The sequence below is a fragment of the Pygoscelis adeliae genome, unplaced genomic scaffold, assembly GCF_000699105.1.
Source record: "Pygoscelis adeliae isolate BGI_AS28 unplaced genomic scaffold, ASM69910v1 Scaffold93, whole genome shotgun sequence".
NCBI lineage: Eukaryota > Metazoa > Chordata > Aves > Sphenisciformes > Spheniscidae > Pygoscelis > Pygoscelis adeliae.
Window position 1 is genome coordinate 130381 of NW_008824469.1, and position 19979 is coordinate 150359.

Below are 19979 nucleotides of genomic sequence, written 5' to 3' on the forward strand. Positions count from 1 at the left end.
ATAGACAATATGAAACATTTGTCAGAATATTAAAGAGTCTCTGACCTTAAGATGAAGCTACTGGGCTGTAACAGTATAAGCACAATATTGCTGGTGATTTCTCAAGTTCTTTCTCCAAGAAGGGAGTGCATTCAGGAGTTGTTCAGCACATCTCAGGATCATGGTTTGTTTTCTCTGCAGCAGTCAGATGCAATTTTGTTCAAAGGGCCAAATTCCCCTCTTAAAGGAACTACACCGGATTACACCCGTGGGAGAAGGTGCAAAGTTTGGCCCATAAACTTTAGATATAGCGTATCTTCTTTCCACTCTGTATATATCACATTTTGTCACCACATGGGTGAGGTCACAATGCTACTTTCTAAGTGGCTAAAAGCAGACAGCAGGCCTGCTCGGCTGTCTTGTTTGTTTCTTGCCTGTTCTAAACCAAAGTGTGTAGGACCCCAGCTAAGGTATAAACTGGATGCAACACATTGCAGAAGGTCTTTGAACTCTGAAAGATCCAGTCACCGCAACAGTGCAACATCTGCAGCACTGCGAGCACTGCTGTCCCTTTGCACAAAGTGGATCCCACCTTCTCAAACAACACGGGAAGGATTGCCGCTGACATGACTAGTCACATTAACAAGATCCTATGTTCATTCCAAGTATACAGATCAGTAATTTACCTCGGACAGATTTCACTTGGCTCTGAGTAATTCCATCAAAATCTATCTCCATCAGGGATCGCAGGAAATTTGCCTCAGACATCATTCCTTTGGCTGTCTTCCAGTTTAATTCTTTGTAACCTCTCATTATAAGAACACATTCCAAAACAGCCTGCACCTGCTTAGGGGGTTTTGCAAAGGATCTAGAAAACAGATGAAGGAGACAGTGGAGAAGAAAAAGGAGGAGACAAAGCACATGATGCCAGACAGGGGTACTTCCCATTAAGAGAGTCATTGCAATACAGCAAGAGCTAGTACATAAGACATCCTACACAAAGTGAAAAAGATAATCCAGGCCAGACAAGAAATTATTGACCAGTCAAAAGCTCAAAACCGATTCTTGTATTCAGACAATTTAATCAATGAAATACTAAAGGATTTCAACAGTGGAAGGCCTAAAATCCTGAGCCATGATATTCTTCCCTAGGGCAGCGAAGCAGCTGTCCACTGGGAGAAGCAGTACAGGAAGAATCCAGAGATAGACTAGAGAAAGGAAACTAAACAAGTGTGGCAGGGAAGGGAGAGCCGTTGCTATTTCAGGGATAGTCAAGGACTGGATGTACTTTTATATCTATCCCCAAATACAAGATGTATTATAAAAACACAGGGAGATGTTAATTCAGCACAGAAATACATTTTCATGCTATCAAAGCATCCCTGAAAAATAACTGGTATGTGTTCCTATTCACACAGAATAAAAACAGAGGAGGAATGAAGGGGTTTGGACAGCCACTGCTCAGGCAGAAACCACAGCAGTTTCTAGTGCATCAGACACAGGGTAGAGAAATATGGGGAAGACATCAAACAAAGGACTGGAAGAACAAGCTTGAGGGGAAGTCCTGGGCTAGGTATCATGGGATTCTGTTGTGACTTCTCCATCTGGACAACTGATGTCCTGACCTTCACCCATACACCATGCAGGTGAGAAAGGTGAGGCTAAAGCTCAAACCCTGCAAACAAGGGTCTCTCAGTGAATTTCCAAGAGTTTATGCTACTGTATATCCAAATGAGTCACCTGATCTCAGTAACATCAGACTTGTCAAGCTTCTGAAGCTCCAGTTTGGCAGCTTCTAAAATAGGCATGACTTCAGCCAAAGCTGTCTCAGCAGCTGCCTTCTCCATAGCAATAATCTTATTCTGTTCCTGTATCTCCGCAGCTTTTTCTTCAGCCAGTTTTTTCTTCTCCTCAGCTAGGAATTGTAAAGGCAGGACCATAAATGGATTATTCAAATGTGTATACAGAACATATACTAATATGGATTTGCTCTTGGCTGAAAATCAGAAATTACCATCAACTCAGTACCTTTTTGTTGCTAGCTTGCCAATGTTTACAGTTCCATCTCCAGGTTAGGAACACCGTCAGTGTTCCACACAACAGCATACATAATCTCTTTTCCTCCCATGCTTCCCTCTGTTTTTCCTCTAACAGTAATTTTCTGAATCAGAAGGTCCCTTTCTTGTTAATGCCTCTTTCCCACATTACGCCCTACACCTTGGAAAGGGAAGACAAGGGCAGGCAAACGTAGTATTGAGTTGTGTAAAGTACTGTAGGCCAAATATATAGCAAAGATGGCAATCTGGGCAAGAGAGGAGACCTATTCTTCTAGCATGACAGTAGATCAGCACAGATAGAACAAGAGGGTTACCTCTAGAAGCAGCTGGAGCTCTTAGAGGGTCTTCCAACCCAACACAACACAGACTACAGGAGCCTTGCTTAGCCTGTGGGACACTTTCGTAGTTGTAAACAACCTACCTACTTCTGTGTTTGCTGAAATCTCTTTTAACAAAACCTCACAAGCAGCTGATTTTTCTGCTAGCACAATCTTTTGCTCAGCAAGTTTGTTGTTCAGCTCAACCAGCTGTATACTAGCTTCCTTCAGTTTAACTAAGCCCCCATCCAGCCGTTTACATTGTGCTAGGTAGAAAAAAAGGGAAAAACGTTAGTGATTCATTGTGTCCTATCACACAGCAACAGACAATCTCACAGAAGGTAAATATGCTTACAGGTGCACTTTGCAGCAAGGCAACCTCGGTTACAAAAGGAAAATCACTCTGAGAGATTTTTCGTTTCCTAAGCCTCCCACCCAAGATGGTGTTAATGTCACTTGAGCTGCCACATAGTGGCCCTGTGCCACAATTTGCTTTCCATATTACACTGCTCATGTTTTATCCTCTTCACAGTTCCCACTGAAGTATGAATAAGAATTTCTGCTTGAGGAAGAATGTCAAACCTTGAGCTAGGCTGAGCTGGTATTAGATCTAATCAGACTCTTCCCCAAGAAGAAGAGTATCTGGTTTGGAGATTCTGGCTCAGGTTCACACACAGAAGAATTTGAGGAGAGCCCACCGTTTGGCAGACGGAGTCTGAACATTCACATGTGGTCAGGATATTGGTCCAATGTCAAAACCAGATGCCAGCACAGCATTTGAGAGAGTACTGACAAAATGATTTTTGCATAATGTGGGTAATATGTGGGATTCTCACCACATTTTTTTTAAAAATATTCAAATCACGTATTAAAAAGCAGAAAACATCTACACAACCTTACCTACAATGAACTCGTTTTTCTCCTTCAGCAATTTTGAATAAGTATGGATAAAATCAAGGTAATTCTTTGGTGTGACATGGTTGCTACGCCTCAGTTTCTGCAGAAACCTCTTGCTGAAATCCCCTACAGATTCATGCACCATGACCATGTGCTCAACCACCGACTTGGAGCTCTCTGATGGGATGCGTGTGCTATTTCCTAAAATTGGGCAGAAGAAATAAAAAATTTCAAAGGTTTTGTTGTTCTTTTTTGTTAAGAGTCTGCCAATTACCGTCTTTCTTATGTACATCTAAGACAGGCACAAAAAAAGTCTTTTCTGGGGCAAAAAGGGAGATCAAGGCAGAGTCAGAAGAGAACCTGGGCCTCCTGGTAGGCAGGCCACATTGTCTGCAGAGTTTGGAACTTGAATTTTAGCATTTTTTAAAATCTATTTGAGTAAGAAACTTCCATCCAAAAACATTTTTTGACTGGGATTTTGCATCACCCATTTAGACTCAGGGTAACAAGCGCAATGGGAAATCAAACTATGAAATCTACAATGACTGCAAAGTAAAGAATATATTTCTTAGGCTATCCCAAAGGTTAATGGGTTAAAATACTGACATTTTACATACCAACAAAGGATTGTGCAACTGCGTACAAGGCCTGGGGGGGCCAGGGCAAGAACCAGTCAATACCAGTGTTGTTGACAAGACCTTAAAATAAAAGGAGAGTGTTATCTGAAAAATTCCTTTGTAAAACTAGACCCTAATCTGCCAGGCAGTCCCATGCTTAACTTTATTTGCATCAAGAATCTGCAAGATCTGTCTTATTTGACTCCTGCTTAGCAACAATATTTACCACCACGTCAATGCTTCCATTTTGATAGTAAACAATCAACTTTGCACCTGTGTCCTGCTAACCCCATTGTACTATTCTTTAGGCTGTACCATTCTACAGGATGCACTCAAGAGCTACAACAAGGTATTTTAATGCCTGGGTTAGGATTCCCACCCGTACCCGTCTTTCACGTGTCTCTTCAGTCTCCCAGGACTCCTTTCAGCCACCTGCTGAAGTGCAGCAACCACCAGGCTCAGGTGTTTTTCTCTCAGTGGGTGTCCCTCTCACCATGCCCTTTTTTTGGCTTTGGATACAAGAATGTTTCTCTTACCACCGTCCTAGTTCTGTAACGATTTAATACCACGCATTCTGTAAACTACAGGAGAGGCTGCAGACATAGGCTGTATATTTCCAGTTCAATTGATTTCTAGCTGTTCAGCTGGAAAATGAACTGATCTGGTAAATGCTAATCAATAATACTTGCTGATATGTGGTAATTAACTGGAAAAAAAATCATGCACTGCAAATCCTTAATCATAAAACCTGCTCTGCTTAGCTTTAGCTGCCAGACATCTCTGAGAGTCCACTGGAGATTTCCTCTTGCCTGCAAACCTGTATTTCACAGGGAAAGGACAAAGCAGTGTGTACAATTGATACCTGGGAAATTTCTGCACCACGTTCTCAGACTGTCCCCAGCTGGGGACATTCCCAGGACAATGTGAAGGTTGCTTGCACATTTGTTTACAAAATATTGCCAGACACTCTCTTTAGCTGGGTTCACGCCAGCTTTAGCAGCTTCATCTCCAATCTGACTTAGTATGGTGTCTTTTTCATCATCTGGAAAAAGGGCTGGCACCATTCCTGTAACATAAGGACAGAAGAATGCTAGTGAGAACATTCAAGAGAATGTAGAGAAAACCATATGGCTGGGGATAGGGCAGATGAGAAACCAGAGTCACAAATTTTAAACTTAGTGCTGCAAAAATGATTCTGGGTAGTTTTGAATGAACCTGTTAATCTCTCTACGCTTCTCCTCCTCCCCCCAGCCCCCATGGAATATAGAGAGGCAGTACTTAGGATGATGCAAGGGGATTTAGAGGAATAATCAATTCACTTTTGTTTGGGCTTCAGCAACATATACAAAATGTCACAAGAACATAAAGTGTTTTTAACTCTGCAAAGAAAATCTTCATTAGTGTCTACAAACCACCAGTTCACATTTTCATTCTCTCAATCACATGGCAAATATTGCATAAGTTACCTAATGACAGACATAAGCAGACCAGGAACAGGGAAAACTAGACCAAGAAAAGGGATAAGATTTAACACATCTGTTTTCAAATCAGACTGTGTAGGAACTTCTATAGAGAGGGTGGTCACACAGTGCCAGCTGCTGCTCATTTCAGCTGCTGCATACACTAAAAGATACTAAACTACATTTTAGGACATATATATGTAAGCAGTTGCTGCAGTTCAGGTGAATGCTATTCAAAAGCCAATGGGACAAAAGGTGGGTTTGTAGCCAAATGCAGCTGAAATTATACCTCGGTCTTGGAAGAAATTTGAGACTCCTGCAACATCACGATCAGCATGAATTAACCCTATAGCCGTCCCAGACACATGTCAATGACTGTAAGAAGATGCCAAAAAGCCATTATTAAGGCCAAGATCATTTCAGGTAATAGTGAGAGGTGTAACTAACTAAAGCAGCAGAGGACACAGCGTGAAACAGTAATAGCTGGATCAAGGGTACATTTGAGATTATGAGTCACAAGTAAATACTGATCGGGAGTAACTGAGGCTGCTTGTGCCACCTGAAGTTAACATGTTGTTGATGAGTTCCAGGAAACTCTCTTCTGCTACATGGGCATCTGTAAACAAGAAGACCATTGACTTGTTCTCAATACCCAGCTTCTGGTACAAATTTTTCAAATCTTCTCGGAAATTATTTTCTCCGTATCCTCGACTCAAGATGATCTCAAATACCTAAGGATGCAAACATATACTGAGAAGACACAGATGGACCCAAGACATGATGGTAACTCTGAATTTCAGTTAGACTGGATCAAGGGTTTTGGTTTGGCCCCTATCATCAGTAAATGTGTAAGTATCAAAAAAATTATGCACGACATTCTTTTAAAAATTACATTTGTACAAACCTGCAAGATTGCATTTTCAAAATTGCTTTGTATTCATCCTCCTTTTTTGTTCTTCACTTCCAAGCCTCTGTAAGAGACTGAAAGTACCTCTGAGAGAAGAACATTTCCTATCTCAAATATTACAGTATCAATCACAACAAGGCTCCTCAAGCAGCACTGGAGTGCTGCTGTAATACAGGTAAGTAACAAAAACAGTAGTTGGGGACTATTAGTTGTTTGCCACCAAACTCATCCTTGTTTTCTGTCCCCAGTGCCAAAACCCAGATTCAGGCACTGTCAACTTCCTGCCCACATCACCCACAGTCATCATCTTAGACCTCCTGGCAATCACCTCACCCTGTTTTACTCTCCACAGGGAAGAGATGCCAGCCTGATCTTATCTTGACTGACTGACTTCTGTCCCCCTCCCACCAATTTAATCCTGATGCAATATTGCTTTCCTTGCCTTCTTTCACTGCAAAGATGCAGGGTCACTAACCTCACATCCAGCTGCATAGGCAGCCAGTCTCGTTAGAGACTGCTTTCCTGAGCCTCCCACTCCTATGAGCAGGGCATGCCCATGATCCATGCGTATGATGCGATGTACGTGGATTAAGTGCTCCAAAGCATCATCAAAAAGAACCAGATTCATTTTCATATTAACTTCATTATATTCCTCCAAAATCTCCTGCAGAGAAAGGTGGACAGAATGTTACTAGGAGACCAATGAAACAATTAATAACATTAATAAAATTACAACCCATTTAGCAGCATTATTCCTTTCCCCTTCTTCAGGGAAAATAAACTATTGGAAAACACTGTCGACTCTGTAGCTGATCCTCAATTTTCATTACTGCGGACCCCAAATGGGTAACGGTGCACATAAAATTCTGTGTGCACACAGAAAGAGAACAGATTTCCTACAGTTTGAGGCAGGCTCCTGCCCATTCCTCAGGCACAGAGACAGAATCAGGCACAGTTCCAAGCTGATGCACACTACCTGAAAGAGAGCTTTTGCTGCATCATAATCTTGGATATCTTCATAAATACGAGGCTCTCCTTCACTCAGCGCCATTCTGAAATCTCCAAAAAGAATAGGATCCCTCATGGCCTGCTCCAAGTCATCTCTGAAATTCTCTTCAATCAGTTTTTTTATATGACCTTGTACCTTCAAGGATACGAAATGAGTCAGGCAACACAACAAAGCAGATGGTTCTGAATCCAGTAACACTTAGAAGGCTGATAATGCAGATTCTTGCTCAAATACTGATTTCAAGGGGATGCTCATGTCATTCAAAAATCCAAAGACCACAGCCTCCTATTGTGTTCTATGTATGATCTAACATGATCTAATAGGCAGTTCAAGAACCATCCAAGCCAATGGACTGCAGAAGTTTAAGACAGAAAAGGATAAGCCTGTTAAAAAAAAAACCTTCTCATATATTGGTGTAAATATTATATTAAAAAACCTTCCTTCTCAGCATTCATAGATGTCTTGCCACCAAGATTTCTCACAAATCTTGTAAGTCTGAATGAATGTACAAATACAGAAAAGTTGCGATATAATGATATTAGTTGTGAAAATTGAGCTGGAAACCTATCTTTGTATGTTAGAGGAGAAAGTTTTAAGCAGAAAAATCTGAAGCCATCTTAATCTACCTCTTTTCATCTAAGCAAGTGGCTTCACAAGTTGCTTATATGGAAGTAAACTTTACCCCAATTCCTCCCCTAATTCTCACGGCATAAAACTGGCGTCGTTCTCTCTTCTGTTTTAAGATATAATTTGGAGTGTTTTCCAGTTTGCATAACAGCCAAAACTGAATCCATTGTTTAAGGACTCAGCTCTTATCCTTCTTTTTCCTACTTGATTGCATACTCACATTCTGATACAACCCTTCCTAAAGGAAAATACTGACTTGAAGTGGTTTCCTGAGTTTTCCTTTGCACTGCCCTCTGTGCACTTTGTCACCTGTGCCACTGCTAACCAATGATCCTGGATGGGCAAACCGAGTGACACTTTCCATTCCTTCAGCAGATCTGCTCACTTAGTCTGCCACAGTCACTTTATCTTAGAAAAGACAACTCCATGGGCCATGTTTTAAATTAATGGAGCAACATAGTGGTTAGACAAGTCTGCAGTCTGACTGCAAGACCTGAGTGCAACAGTTGGTAATGTTGCTGTTGCAAATTAGTTGCCATAGTAATAGTCAGTGGCTACTAAAAATTCAAAGAAATTACTCACCAATGCTTTGTCTGCTTCATTAATCAGCTTGTCATGGAAAACCCTCAGGCATTCATTTCTCCAAACTCTCACCATCTGGGTCACTGTTTGAAACCTGAATTAACATCGAGATATCAGACTGCACCAAATGAGCTGACATGATTCCTAAGGCCATATGGTTAATAACACTGACCAAATTCTGGATTGACTTTTTTCACTCTTTTGGGTTTTGTACTTTTCACAATAACTAATTTGCTTGCATTTTTACTTCTGGATATCTTATTTAAGAAAGACTAATGCATCAGTGTTTGTCATCAAGAGTAAGATCACAATTTAGGATGCTCCTGAACATTTTCTCAGTGTGGCGAAGGTTTAATGAAACGTGCCCAAATGTGACTGATTTCATGTACCAAATTACCTCATCATCACCCAGATTCATCCAATATAAATAGGTGTAGGACCATTGAAGACAATTTTTCTATTCTTACCTCTCTGGAGTTGTAAGAATAAGTCCATTATAGACCCTGGAAAGATCCCGCAGGTTAAAAATGTAATGGAATTTGGAAGGAGTAGGGGGTAGGTCACAAATAATCATTTTATAAAGCTCCAAAGTACACACAGTAATCTTGTCAGAGATCGTTGATATAGACTCATTAAACATCTGTAAACATGAGAAAGAAGAGGTGGTTTCATGAGACTGCCCAGAGAGAACTCAATACTATTAAACATATTCTGCTTTCCAGCTTTTAAACCTGCTTGGTATATTTCAAATAACTGAGGACAAGCATTTTCAGAAATTCATATTCCTCTGTAGTATGAACATTCTGCAGTTAAATGTTTTGGGCAAGCCCTATCTTCACTCCCGAGCTTGCACAGTACTGAAGATAACATCAAACTCCATGACCAGAATTTTCACAGCACTTCTATAGCAGAAAACATAAACTGCTCTTTTCTTATATAATGTTGCAGGTTACTTGCTAGTAATGCAGTCTACTGCATTACATTAAATTTTTCACTGTCATTCAGGAAAGAGTTTGCTGACCTTTGTGTATTTGGTTACAGGAACCATAACCAAATCGTTCACAGGTTTCAACCTATGAAAAGCACCAGGTTTATAAATTATCTGCTGACTTGAATGTTTACATATTACTCAAGAATTTATCAAAACTGTGTAAACCCATTGAGAAAGAGAAAAGGAAAGGAAAGATTTGCATGAGGTTCTAAATAAAAGAAAGCCTGATAACAGAAGATTTCAGGTCTTGCAATAACACAGAAATAAATGTCTATTTAAAAATAATAAACCTGTTGAGCAATCCTTTAAAAACAGTTAAGTTACCGCAGTGTGGCCTTTCAGGATGGAGGCGTAGATCAAATTCAGTGATTGCTCAGAAGGAAAAGGTATGTTAAAAACACTGAAGAGTGAGATGAATCGAGGGTCAACTTCATTCCGACCTCCTCCAGCTTTCCCCATGGCAGCAATAAAACCCAGGTCTCGAAGAAGTTTACAGTTCATCTCCTTACCACGGTCGTACAAGAAACCTTTTTCTAGCAGCAGCTTCAACAAGGCAATGGGTTGCTGTGTGCCATACTCATCAACCTTTGTAATACAAAAGAGTCAAGATATTTAGAGCACAGTACATCAGCATGCCAGTTACTGCTATAAATGTGGAAATATTGTGCTCCATACTCAGGAGAACATTACAAGGACTAAGTGACACTTTGTAAAGCTCTAGCACTGATTGTGAACATTACTTCCAACGTCTCCTATGGGAAAAGTGTCTCTTCTCCAAGATAAACTAAATGCACACATACTCTTTTGCCCCATTTGTAAAGAGAAAGGGATGGTTTCTATAATACACAATCTGCAGCCAATATCAGGCCACAGAGTCATGATTTTAATGGCATAAAGAAATGATCCAACAGGATCTCTCTTACATATAGGACAAATATTGTACCAGACAGAAACACCCCCTACTGCACACAAATCCAACTCTTCCGAAGATCCTAAGCTGAAATCCAGTTATGCACTTACCATGAATCTCCTTGACTTGTGATTCATTGGATCTGTGTATGAAGGGACGACGTCAGTGCGACCCCAAATGTTTCTATACTACCTTGCAAACTATTGGCAGCTTACCCTTGGCATATTCATATCATCCATGAAAACAATGAGACGTTTTCCCATAGGAGGGCCGTAAGTGTCTTTAGTTCGTTTCTCTACGTTTGTCTCTAGGTTTCTCTGAATGTCCATTGATGTTGTACGAGAAGAGAAGTTAATTACTAGCAGCAGCTGCAAAGGGGAGGAAAAGGATAAGAATGGATTTTTACCTGTTCTTTTTTTTAACTAGAGCTTTCAAAAAATATTCTTTATATTAGACTGTCAGACATACAGGAAACACTTCTCTGGTCCATTTATTCACTTGAATTCCAGATGACAAAGAAAAGTAATCCCATTCTTAGCACTTCGATAATATCTATTTACTTTATAAAATTGAATCTGTACATGGTAGAACAGAACAAAACATCTTTGATCCTGAAAGATTCTCAAATCATTCACACACTTTGGGTCTGAGCTTGCAGTCACGTTACCAAAGTCAATATTGCTACCCACAGACTCAGGCTTCACAATGCAAATTTAACACAAGGACAAAGAACAAAAATGCATCTTTACAAACAAGACTAAATGCCTCATACATACATTAAGGTCTTTGTTCAGATTGTTTAGGAAGTTTTGTGTAGTTGCTGTTTTAGATGTACCCGATTCACCTACAAGAACAACTGGGCGTTTTATTTTTACCATCTGTTCTAGTAACCAAGTAGTGCGTGTTGTATCCACTGTAGGCACTGAAAAAGATCGTGAATATGATAGCAGGTTAAATTAAAATGCAGTACAGCTGGGGGATTTATATTTATAGAATAGTGCTGGATCAGACTCTCAAGGTATTAACATGCAGTTGCACAAAGACATAATCTGAAATATCAACTCAATAACAATGTTGAAAGAAAATTTTAATTGCTCAACCATCTCTTTTCAGCTTTTATCATTGGGATCTTTTCTCCTATACATACATTAAAAAAGAAATTATCTTCCATATAGGAGGGTCATGGACTGGTTAAGCTCCATTTAATCCCTATTTCAAGGATATAATCAGGATTTATTTGGATCATAAGCATTTTCCCAGAACTCTACTGAGATTAATTTTGTTCTATGTGAATAGCCTGCCATTAGGAGCAACTTTAGAGATCATATAATTATCTCTTGTGTCAGTGAAGTTAACCTGTGCTTGCTGAAGTATTACTATAAAGTAACCTGCTTTAATTTGTCCTTAACTATGAAAAGCACTTGTCGCCATTATACAGTGCTTGAAGTAACAACCAATAACGGCCTTAAGAATGTAATTTTTATCTACCAAGTACTTGAACCACGGAGCTGACATTTTTCCTAGAGTTTCTGGTAGAGTAGACTGTGAATCGTCTGCTATTCTGGCTTGTAAAAGGCATTGTTAGTTCCTAATAAGCCTTATTAACTGAAACAAGATTTTCATCCTTTCCTCATTTCTTTATTACACAGTACTGTAAATATCAACTCTATTCCTGCTAAACTAAAATGACAAGAACACTAAAGAAATTGATTTGTGCCATCAAAAGAAACTGAACCTGAGCAGATGACCTTCAGTATGGAAAGAGGATGTCTCATGTTAAGTTCCATGCACTCAGTGGTGGCACGTTATAAATTAAAGGCATATCATCACTGTATTTTATCTTACACTCACCTAGAATGTCAAGAAATTTCACTTGAGGCTTATGAATATATTCAGGAACAAGTTGCATCCAAGGTACCCACTTTTTTTGAAATCCATCAAAATGAAAGTCATACAAAGTTGGCAGCTGACCTGCAAACCATTAAGCAACTGGAGGTTTTCTAGGATACTGAAATATTTCATAAGAAAATAATCTGATTGAGATGAAAGTGAAGGGCAAGATTCCGGACCAAGTTGGGCAACACTGTGTTCTGTTTACTTGTCATTTAACCCAGTAAGACATCAACCAAAATCCTCCTAGGCCAGCACTTGGATCATACTATCGCTTTTTAAGCACCTTCCACTGGCTTTCCTTTCACGTTTTATTTCTCCTTTCACTGTTTATCTCTTCAGCTTGGCATAGAAAAGTACTGTTCTGTGAGGACAGACCAGTAGCTGAGAGTCATCTAGCATTAGTATCTCTACATGGTTTTCAGTGATAGTCTTTCAGAGAGCATATTTTGCAGCCAGGATAGCTAGCTGGAAGGAAGAACAATGTTCTGCCTTCATGGCAACTAACACTTTTCTAATATAATCAATGGGATTCAGACTAAATTATGACAAGATCCTACCTGGCAGCTCCCCTGGCTTAGCCAGCATGTTGTCATCATGAACAGTAGACATGCAGGAAATACGTTTAACTTTTTCATCAAATTTAATTCTCCCAGCATCAAGAAGAGCAGCACCTAAGGAGGAATACAAAGCTTCCAAGAAAAAACACTCCAGAACATCAGGATCATCAGGCTGTACCACAACTAGAGCTTCCAGCATCACAGTCAGCTGCACCACCTGTCGTAAAACAAGACAAAACTGTAAACAGAATTGCCTTTTAGATGCATGAAAACTCTTAATATGTTTTCAGCTGTTTCAGTGTTTGCTGATCTTTTGTCCTTACAGGTGTAGTATGAGTATTAATGACAGTAGAAGAGCATTGTTAGGAATTACTGTTTCTTTTATCTCTTGGTGCTCATCACTAGCAAACTGACATTTCAGCATGGACTCTACTCCTGTGCTTTCTTTGGGAGGTTTTTACTCTCTCCATTGTTCCATTTCTCTTTTTAGATAAATTTTTTCAACCTTTATTCTCTATTCCTTACCATATTTAAATCTGTTTGAGGAACAATGGTCTTCAGCCTTTCTCCATGTCTGCCGTCCGCAATTCCCTCTACAATCATATCAATAAGGTAGGGCACATATTTTTGAAAGAGACGATTCAATTCAATTTTCTCTTGCTGAGGAACAAAAAGGACAATAATTCAGCACACAGAAACTTGGAAAGCCAATTTTTGACAGCAGAGCTTCCCATCAATACCTGGCTGACCAAATATAATTGTTCTTGCAGGAATCACTTGTACCAAAGACAGGGTACAGTCACAACAATCAGAAGGTAGAAAAGCTAGGAATTCTCTTTAGCCCTCTGCTGCAGGCCTAGTGATTAGATTTGTTGTCAGAAAATCAGACTGCCTTTACAAAGGGTTTTTTTTTTTACAGCTGTCAACAGTTCAGTATTTAATACAGATACTCTCTGAACAAGTGCAGAAATTCCCACCTCATTCCCTCTTTCTTGGATCCATTTCTGCCAGTAGGGCTTATATTTCAGATTTTTAGGATCTACAAAGACCATTCCACAGCGGGATACCGTCGCAGGAGATGCATACTGTAAGTCACCAACCTATAAAATAATCATACAAGATAATTGTACACTTAAACAAAGAACAGCCACAGTAACTGCTTTTCAGGCTTTGTAGACCCATTTGTATCTAACCCTTCCCATGTATTAAACGGTACAGTCATTACTTACCTCAAACAACAAAGCACAGTGTGACTGAAGTCTAATCCGCTCCCCATTTGCCAGGGTCAATAACTTGTTGTCATCCATGACAGAATTCATGTTTTCAACCCAGAGAGCATCCACATCTCCATCAAACAGAATGTACCTGTGGATACAGGAGCCAAGGGGCACTGACTAATCTCTGACTTTACTAACATATTTCAGAATTCAGATGTGCCATGAGTGGTGTCAATGTCAGTCCAGGTGTTTTGAAGCCTCCCATGCATCTTTGACAACTGCATAGTTTCCATCCATCTCATTGAGGCTGGAAACTCACAGAAGACAGAAAAACCCCTAGACACTTTCTATTTATTTAGCTTTTTTTTTTTTTAATAGTGCAGTATCAAATATTTAAAATAAAATAAAATAAAATAAAATAAAATATTGATGTAAAAATCAGTATCTAAAAATCATCACAATGATTTCTAGCTGTCTACCTTCGCTCTTTCTTGTCAGTAGGCCTGTTGATATCCCGAAAAATGTTTGACAGGACTCCATCTGTCCAGTGTCGTGTGGTAGGGTCAAGGGTCCCATACAGCTCAATCACACTCATAGCTTTAGGGTTTAGTGTGTAAAGCTTTGTCAATAATCCCAGGCTAGAGACACAGCAAGAAAAGCAACATTAAAATGACACAATACCATCTCATGTTAACCCAAGCAAATATTATGGTCAGCTATTGATCTTGTCATGACTACATAGGGCTGAATAACGCAGTCTATGCCATTTTACAACCAGATTTTCCATGTATCAAATTCTATACTCACTTGTTTTGGGCCTGGCACAAAGCATTAATGACAACTGACTTGCCACCTCCAGTAGGTCCAACTACCATTGTAGTGTGACGAGTTAACATTGTCTCATACATCTGCACTACTTTATCCACCTGAAAAATAAATATTGATTCAATAGACTGCTGTCCTTAATTCTTCTGTGGAAAAGATCAGCAGCTGGTCTATACCAGCTAAGCTTTCCTGGAGCCGCTCCAGAGTGCAGCAATGCATATCCAGCCTAATGTTTACAACAAAAACTGAAGCAATTAACATTTTTTATACCTGGACTGGTAAAACAACATAACCCCCTTCTTCCAGCACTTGTTCTACAGCATTATTAAAGTTAGGATAGCGGACTCGAGGGCAATCCAGGCCAGGAAACAGGTCAGAGATTAGGCCAAGGAAGAGAGGTACATCTTCAAACACAAATTTAGGAAGATTCATATCTCGTAGAGCTCTCATCAGTACAACTTCCTAGACAAAACATAGCAGAATCAATCTTTACCAAATAGCTAACCAATTATCTAAGATGTAGTAACTTCAAACATCTCTAAAAACTATTGCTTGATTACTTTAGTACAGCTTTGAGAATATTTTCTTGGCATCAGTTACTAGTGGAAACAAAGGTTACTTTACAAGGTTTAAGCATACCAATAGCTAAGAACAATACACTGCCTTTTCCTACCATATTAACCAAATGCCAAATGACTGGAGTGGCCCACACCCACAGCTTCCCTGATTTGATGTTAAAATAAGCAACGGTTTTATGAAGGTACCCAAGTTCTGTAGTCCCCTTGAGAGCATCATTTAGACCCCAACTTCCTGCCAACCTGCAAGGTGCACCCATACATAACTTTATAGGAGAGTTTCCTTCAGCTATTTCCAAATTTTTAAGAAGAAATTTGAATAAGAATTTCCCTAGGCAACTGGGTATCACAACCATACATATAGAAATAAAAAATAGGTGTAAAAGAAAGCCATAAAAAGCAATGCACTATTGAAAAACTTTTATTTATAAGTATACTGTACTACTTGAGCTACACAATTAACAACTGCGTGGCTGGAGCACTCACTGTTCAAAAAACAGCTTCTGCTATTCATCCAGAGACATTCATCTGGCTATTTGCATTCTGGACTAAACAAGAAGTAAAATACCTCATTTTCTATAGAGTTCCCTACTTTGACTTGAGTTCTGGTGGTAACTTGCTGGCAGAGGGCATGATGAAACTCAGTAAGAACAAAGTGAAATAAGACAAATAACACCAGTGCTCCTATTTCCAAGGTGGACAAACTATGTAAACACATCCTCTTCCTAATGAAAAAGATCTGCCCAGGGTAACTAAGTAGCAAGTCTACCTCACTGAGGTCTGCTGATCCTCTTTTCAGTTCTCCAGCCATCACCAACACTGACTTAAGGGCCCGCAGTCCAAAATCATAATGATGCTGTTTAGAAAGTTGTTCCTTTGCCAGCTTGTATAGCACGGTCATCTTTTTGGCAAGGATCTGTTTGAGATTTAAGTTAAAGAATCACAATGTGTAAATCGCAACCAAACACTGGCCATGCATACCTGGGTGTGTACATGGGTATGGGTAGCAACAAAATTTTCTTACCTTTGCCATAAGGAACCCTTCAGAAAAGAGCATGATTTCACAGATTTGCTGAAGATCTGGTACAATAACAACCACTGGCCTGAACAAAGCTTTTACAGACTCAGGGAGCTCAGTCCGGCCCGCATAACCGGGATTCATCGTAATAAAAATGCCCATACGACTATCAAGGGTAATTTCCTGTCCTTCAAACTAAAGGCATAAGAAAACATTAGAACAATGTGTATTTGGAATTGAAATAAATAGTACTATTTGCTCAAAGAGAAAACCAGCAATGTTGGGGCACTCACTCAGGACAACATGTTGAAATATTTAGCTTTAGATAGTCATCCAAATACATTCATCCCACTGTTAGTATCTTGGATATAAACATCAAGGCATTTCACACTTCTCAATCAGATTTCCTGTCTGAGGGTTTTGAATTTCAATAAACATCAGTAAATAAAGCCTCACAATCCACATCAAGTTAAGTAACTCCTCTCCCTAATTACTATTATATTATTATCCCATTTACTTACTATTATCCTATTTAGATTACTTCTTCCCCACTTCACAAAGGAAGAACCTAGCAAAGGATTAGGAAATCAGCAAGGATTTAACATCTCTGAAACTGAGAGTACATACTCTGGAGTTTGAAATGTTCAGCACAAATGAATTACAGAAGAAGCCTTTGATCTAATGATGGGGTCTAACCCTGAATCTTTGCCTCAAAAACAAGATCAGCCTTCACAGTTACTCTTCTTTTTTAATGTTTACCTGAAATGTTTTCAACTGATTCATTAAAGCATTTCGAATAGTCTGAATCTGAGAAGAAATGACTGAAAGCACGGAAGCATCGATACGATTGAATTCATCAAAGCATCCCCATGCTCCACACTGGGCGAGACCAGAGAAAATTTTACCAACTGCCTAACAAGAACAACAAGAAAAACATCTCAGCAATGAATATATAAAACATTCAGCATCAGCAAATTTTGGAGTATGCTAAAACTCTTATGACTGAGTAAAACCTCTGGATATTTATACACGCAGGAGCTAGCAATCTGTCATAAGGTCTTGCAATAATTACTTGCCAACTGCAGATTGCCTATGATGAGCTTAAACACATACCATCTAGTCATTGCTCCCCTGCTTGAAAGCACCTGAAATTCCTTCAGGAATTTATTCAAAATAGACATTTTTTTTACTATATTTCATTATCAATCGGCATTGTATCTCTAAGGGAGGCATGTATTCAGAAGTTCAGAATATATCCTTATCCTGGGCACTGAAAAAGAGCAGTAACTGGTACTTTATCAGAGAACACAGATTTTTAACTCTTACTTTGAAATCCATGCCTTCTCCGCAGTTTGTCACTACACAGAGCAAGCCCAGTGCTTTGGCCAGATCCTTGGTTGTTTCCGTTTTCCCTGTACCTGCTGGCCCTGCTGGTGCTCCTCCCAAAAACATTGATAAAGCCTTTGAAGACAGACCAAAAAGCAAAGCAACGCTTGGATTACATTTTTATGAGGTTGGTAGCAAAATCACAAATGAACCCTTGAGTACAAAACGCCTTAAATTTTATCTGTGAATGCATTCTGCATTATCTTTGAGGCAATCAGGTTAGAAGGACATCACAACTGATTTCTAACATATTAGCGTTCACACTGGCATCTAGGACGTAACAGGAAGTGGCAATAAAACGATTATATGATTGCCTAGAAGTGTATTTTAAAAGGGCTTGTTAGTAAAAATCTCCTTGAACATATACCTGTGTGAGTGTAAGATAAATACGATCTGTAAGCGGGGTGATCACAAGACGTCCGTTCAAACCCATATACTCATAACCATATGAAAATGTGCCTGTGCACTGCCGCACATTCAGTTCATCCGGCTCGCGGTCCCAGTAAAAACGCAGCTGGCTTTCCCATTCAAACTCCTGAGCCTGCAGAATGCTACACAAGAGAGACTTGCTCACATGAGGTAAAAGGATAGAAATACAATTTATGCATTTGGTATTTTCTCAATAGGTTGGGGGGCGGTGTTTACCTGTCTCTTACGAATGTATCAACAATGTCTCTGGCATGAACATCAATAATGAGAACTGTGTTGTATTTTTTCCTGTCATTTTTGCTCAAAGGCATTGTAATGCGCGTAACCAGATCATCAATTTGCTTATGCATTTTTTTAGCATAAAGTTTCATTGCCTGTTTTTCTCCCTTCTTCACTTTCCGAAAGACATCCTCTACCTCCCAAGTCCACCACACCTGATTAGCAGCCAGCACCATCATGCCTTGGTAGAGTAAAATCCAATCAACTCTATAGGAAATACATATAGTGAGGGAGTCTGAGTTACTGTTTATTCCAAGTAACTGATCAGGACAGAAAAAAAAAAAAAAAAAAAAAAAAAAGAAGTTCCTCCTATTTCTGCAACAACTACAACATAAGCCAAACTTTACAGAGATGTACAGAATTCTACTAAGGTGTGCTGTAGTATTTCAAAAGCCTAGGACATACTCTGATAGAAAAGCTGCCTATTCCATGTGTAAAGATTGCCAAGTGGAATACATAATGAGAAAAACATACTGTGCACACAACACTAAAAATAAAAACTCAGGACTTAGGAAATTAGATATGATAGATAACACAATTTTTTCTGGTCAGTTAAAATACTGCGTATGCATGTATTTGTATCCCTCCACATACAGAAATACAGGCTAAATTATGTAAAAATTTAAAAAATTAAGTCTTTCTTTTTCTATATCGCTACAGCCTCATAATAACATATAAGATATTTGTGTTATCCTTGACACTGATTGTTTCACCTGCTTCTGTCTTCACAGTATCGAAAAATAGCTTCCTTAGTAAGAAGTCTGTTTGTTCGTCTCATTTCTGCTAGTACTGCTGTCATCCAATTCTCCACTCTGCCTTCTGCAGCTATAGCCTGCCGGAACTCCATCACCTCCCCCTCAGCTGAAATCATGGCTGTTGCAATTTTCTCATCACTATCACCATCCTGAAACCTCAGGGAGGCTATGTTATCATACATCTGAAATGCACCAACAAAGAAACTCACTGGCATTTTAGAAACAAAGCTTCAAAGATTTAAGTGTATCTAGCCCCCATTTAATCTTGAAAGAAAATTTCCAAGGACTCTAAAGAGACATGGATCTGACTCTAAGTAATCAAATACAAATGCTGATATATCGCTCAACAGCCCAACTGCAGAGTAAACAAGCAGATGACCTGGCCCAAATTACATTGATTTTTTTTCTAGAAAATAAAGATCTATCAGGAGCTACAGGAAGGTTCTTTAATGATTAACCATTCTGATGTATCTCAAATGTTCCTCTACCAATGTTCCTCTATCGTAACTGCTACTGGCCAGTATGAGAGCCAGGAGAGACTATCGATCAGATTTGATTTGGTTATTCAAGAGCTTCTTCAAGATGCTGCCAGGATGCTCTTTGTATGCAAATATGTGTTGCAGACCCTTAACAGCATGTACAGTATAGTCTGTTAAACTTCTTAAAGCACGTAAAAGCACAAGGCACTGTGG

The 19979-nt window shown here is 39.4% G+C and overlaps 1 protein-coding gene across 1 annotated transcript in view; it reads right to left on the bottom strand.

Annotated features, from left to right (window-relative positions):
- The window catches only part of DNAH10 (dynein, axonemal, heavy chain 10), a 59148-nt gene that overhangs the window by 15412 nt on the left and 23757 nt on the right, over positions 1–19979 (bottom strand). Inside the window, exons 31-59 of the mRNA XM_009321209.1 lie at positions 19246–19469; positions 18470–18739; positions 18192–18375; positions 17765–17899; positions 17198–17350; positions 16445–16633; positions 16190–16336; positions 15116–15307; positions 14828–14946; positions 14500–14658; positions 14033–14168; positions 13781–13903; positions 13329–13463; positions 12804–13020; positions 12205–12324; positions 11130–11275; positions 10569–10721; positions 9768–10028; positions 8920–9092; positions 8453–8546; positions 7211–7378; positions 6710–6898; positions 5887–6058; positions 4730–4933; positions 3868–3948; positions 3254–3451; positions 2458–2619; positions 1720–1894; positions 666–847 (exon numbers count right to left, since the gene is read on the bottom strand). Coding sequence (XP_009319484.1) covers positions 666–847; positions 1720–1894; positions 2458–2619; positions 3254–3451; positions 3868–3948; positions 4730–4933; positions 5887–6058; positions 6710–6898; positions 7211–7378; positions 8453–8546; positions 8920–9092; positions 9768–10028; positions 10569–10721; positions 11130–11275; positions 12205–12324; positions 12804–13020; positions 13329–13463; positions 13781–13903; positions 14033–14168; positions 14500–14658; positions 14828–14946; positions 15116–15307; positions 16190–16336; positions 16445–16633; positions 17198–17350; positions 17765–17899; positions 18192–18375; positions 18470–18739; positions 19246–19469 — 4861 coding nt within the window. The remainder of the gene's footprint in view (positions 1–665; positions 848–1719; positions 1895–2457; positions 2620–3253; positions 3452–3867; positions 3949–4729; positions 4934–5886; positions 6059–6709; positions 6899–7210; positions 7379–8452; positions 8547–8919; positions 9093–9767; positions 10029–10568; positions 10722–11129; positions 11276–12204; positions 12325–12803; positions 13021–13328; positions 13464–13780; positions 13904–14032; positions 14169–14499; positions 14659–14827; positions 14947–15115; positions 15308–16189; positions 16337–16444; positions 16634–17197; positions 17351–17764; positions 17900–18191; positions 18376–18469; positions 18740–19245; positions 19470–19979) is intronic.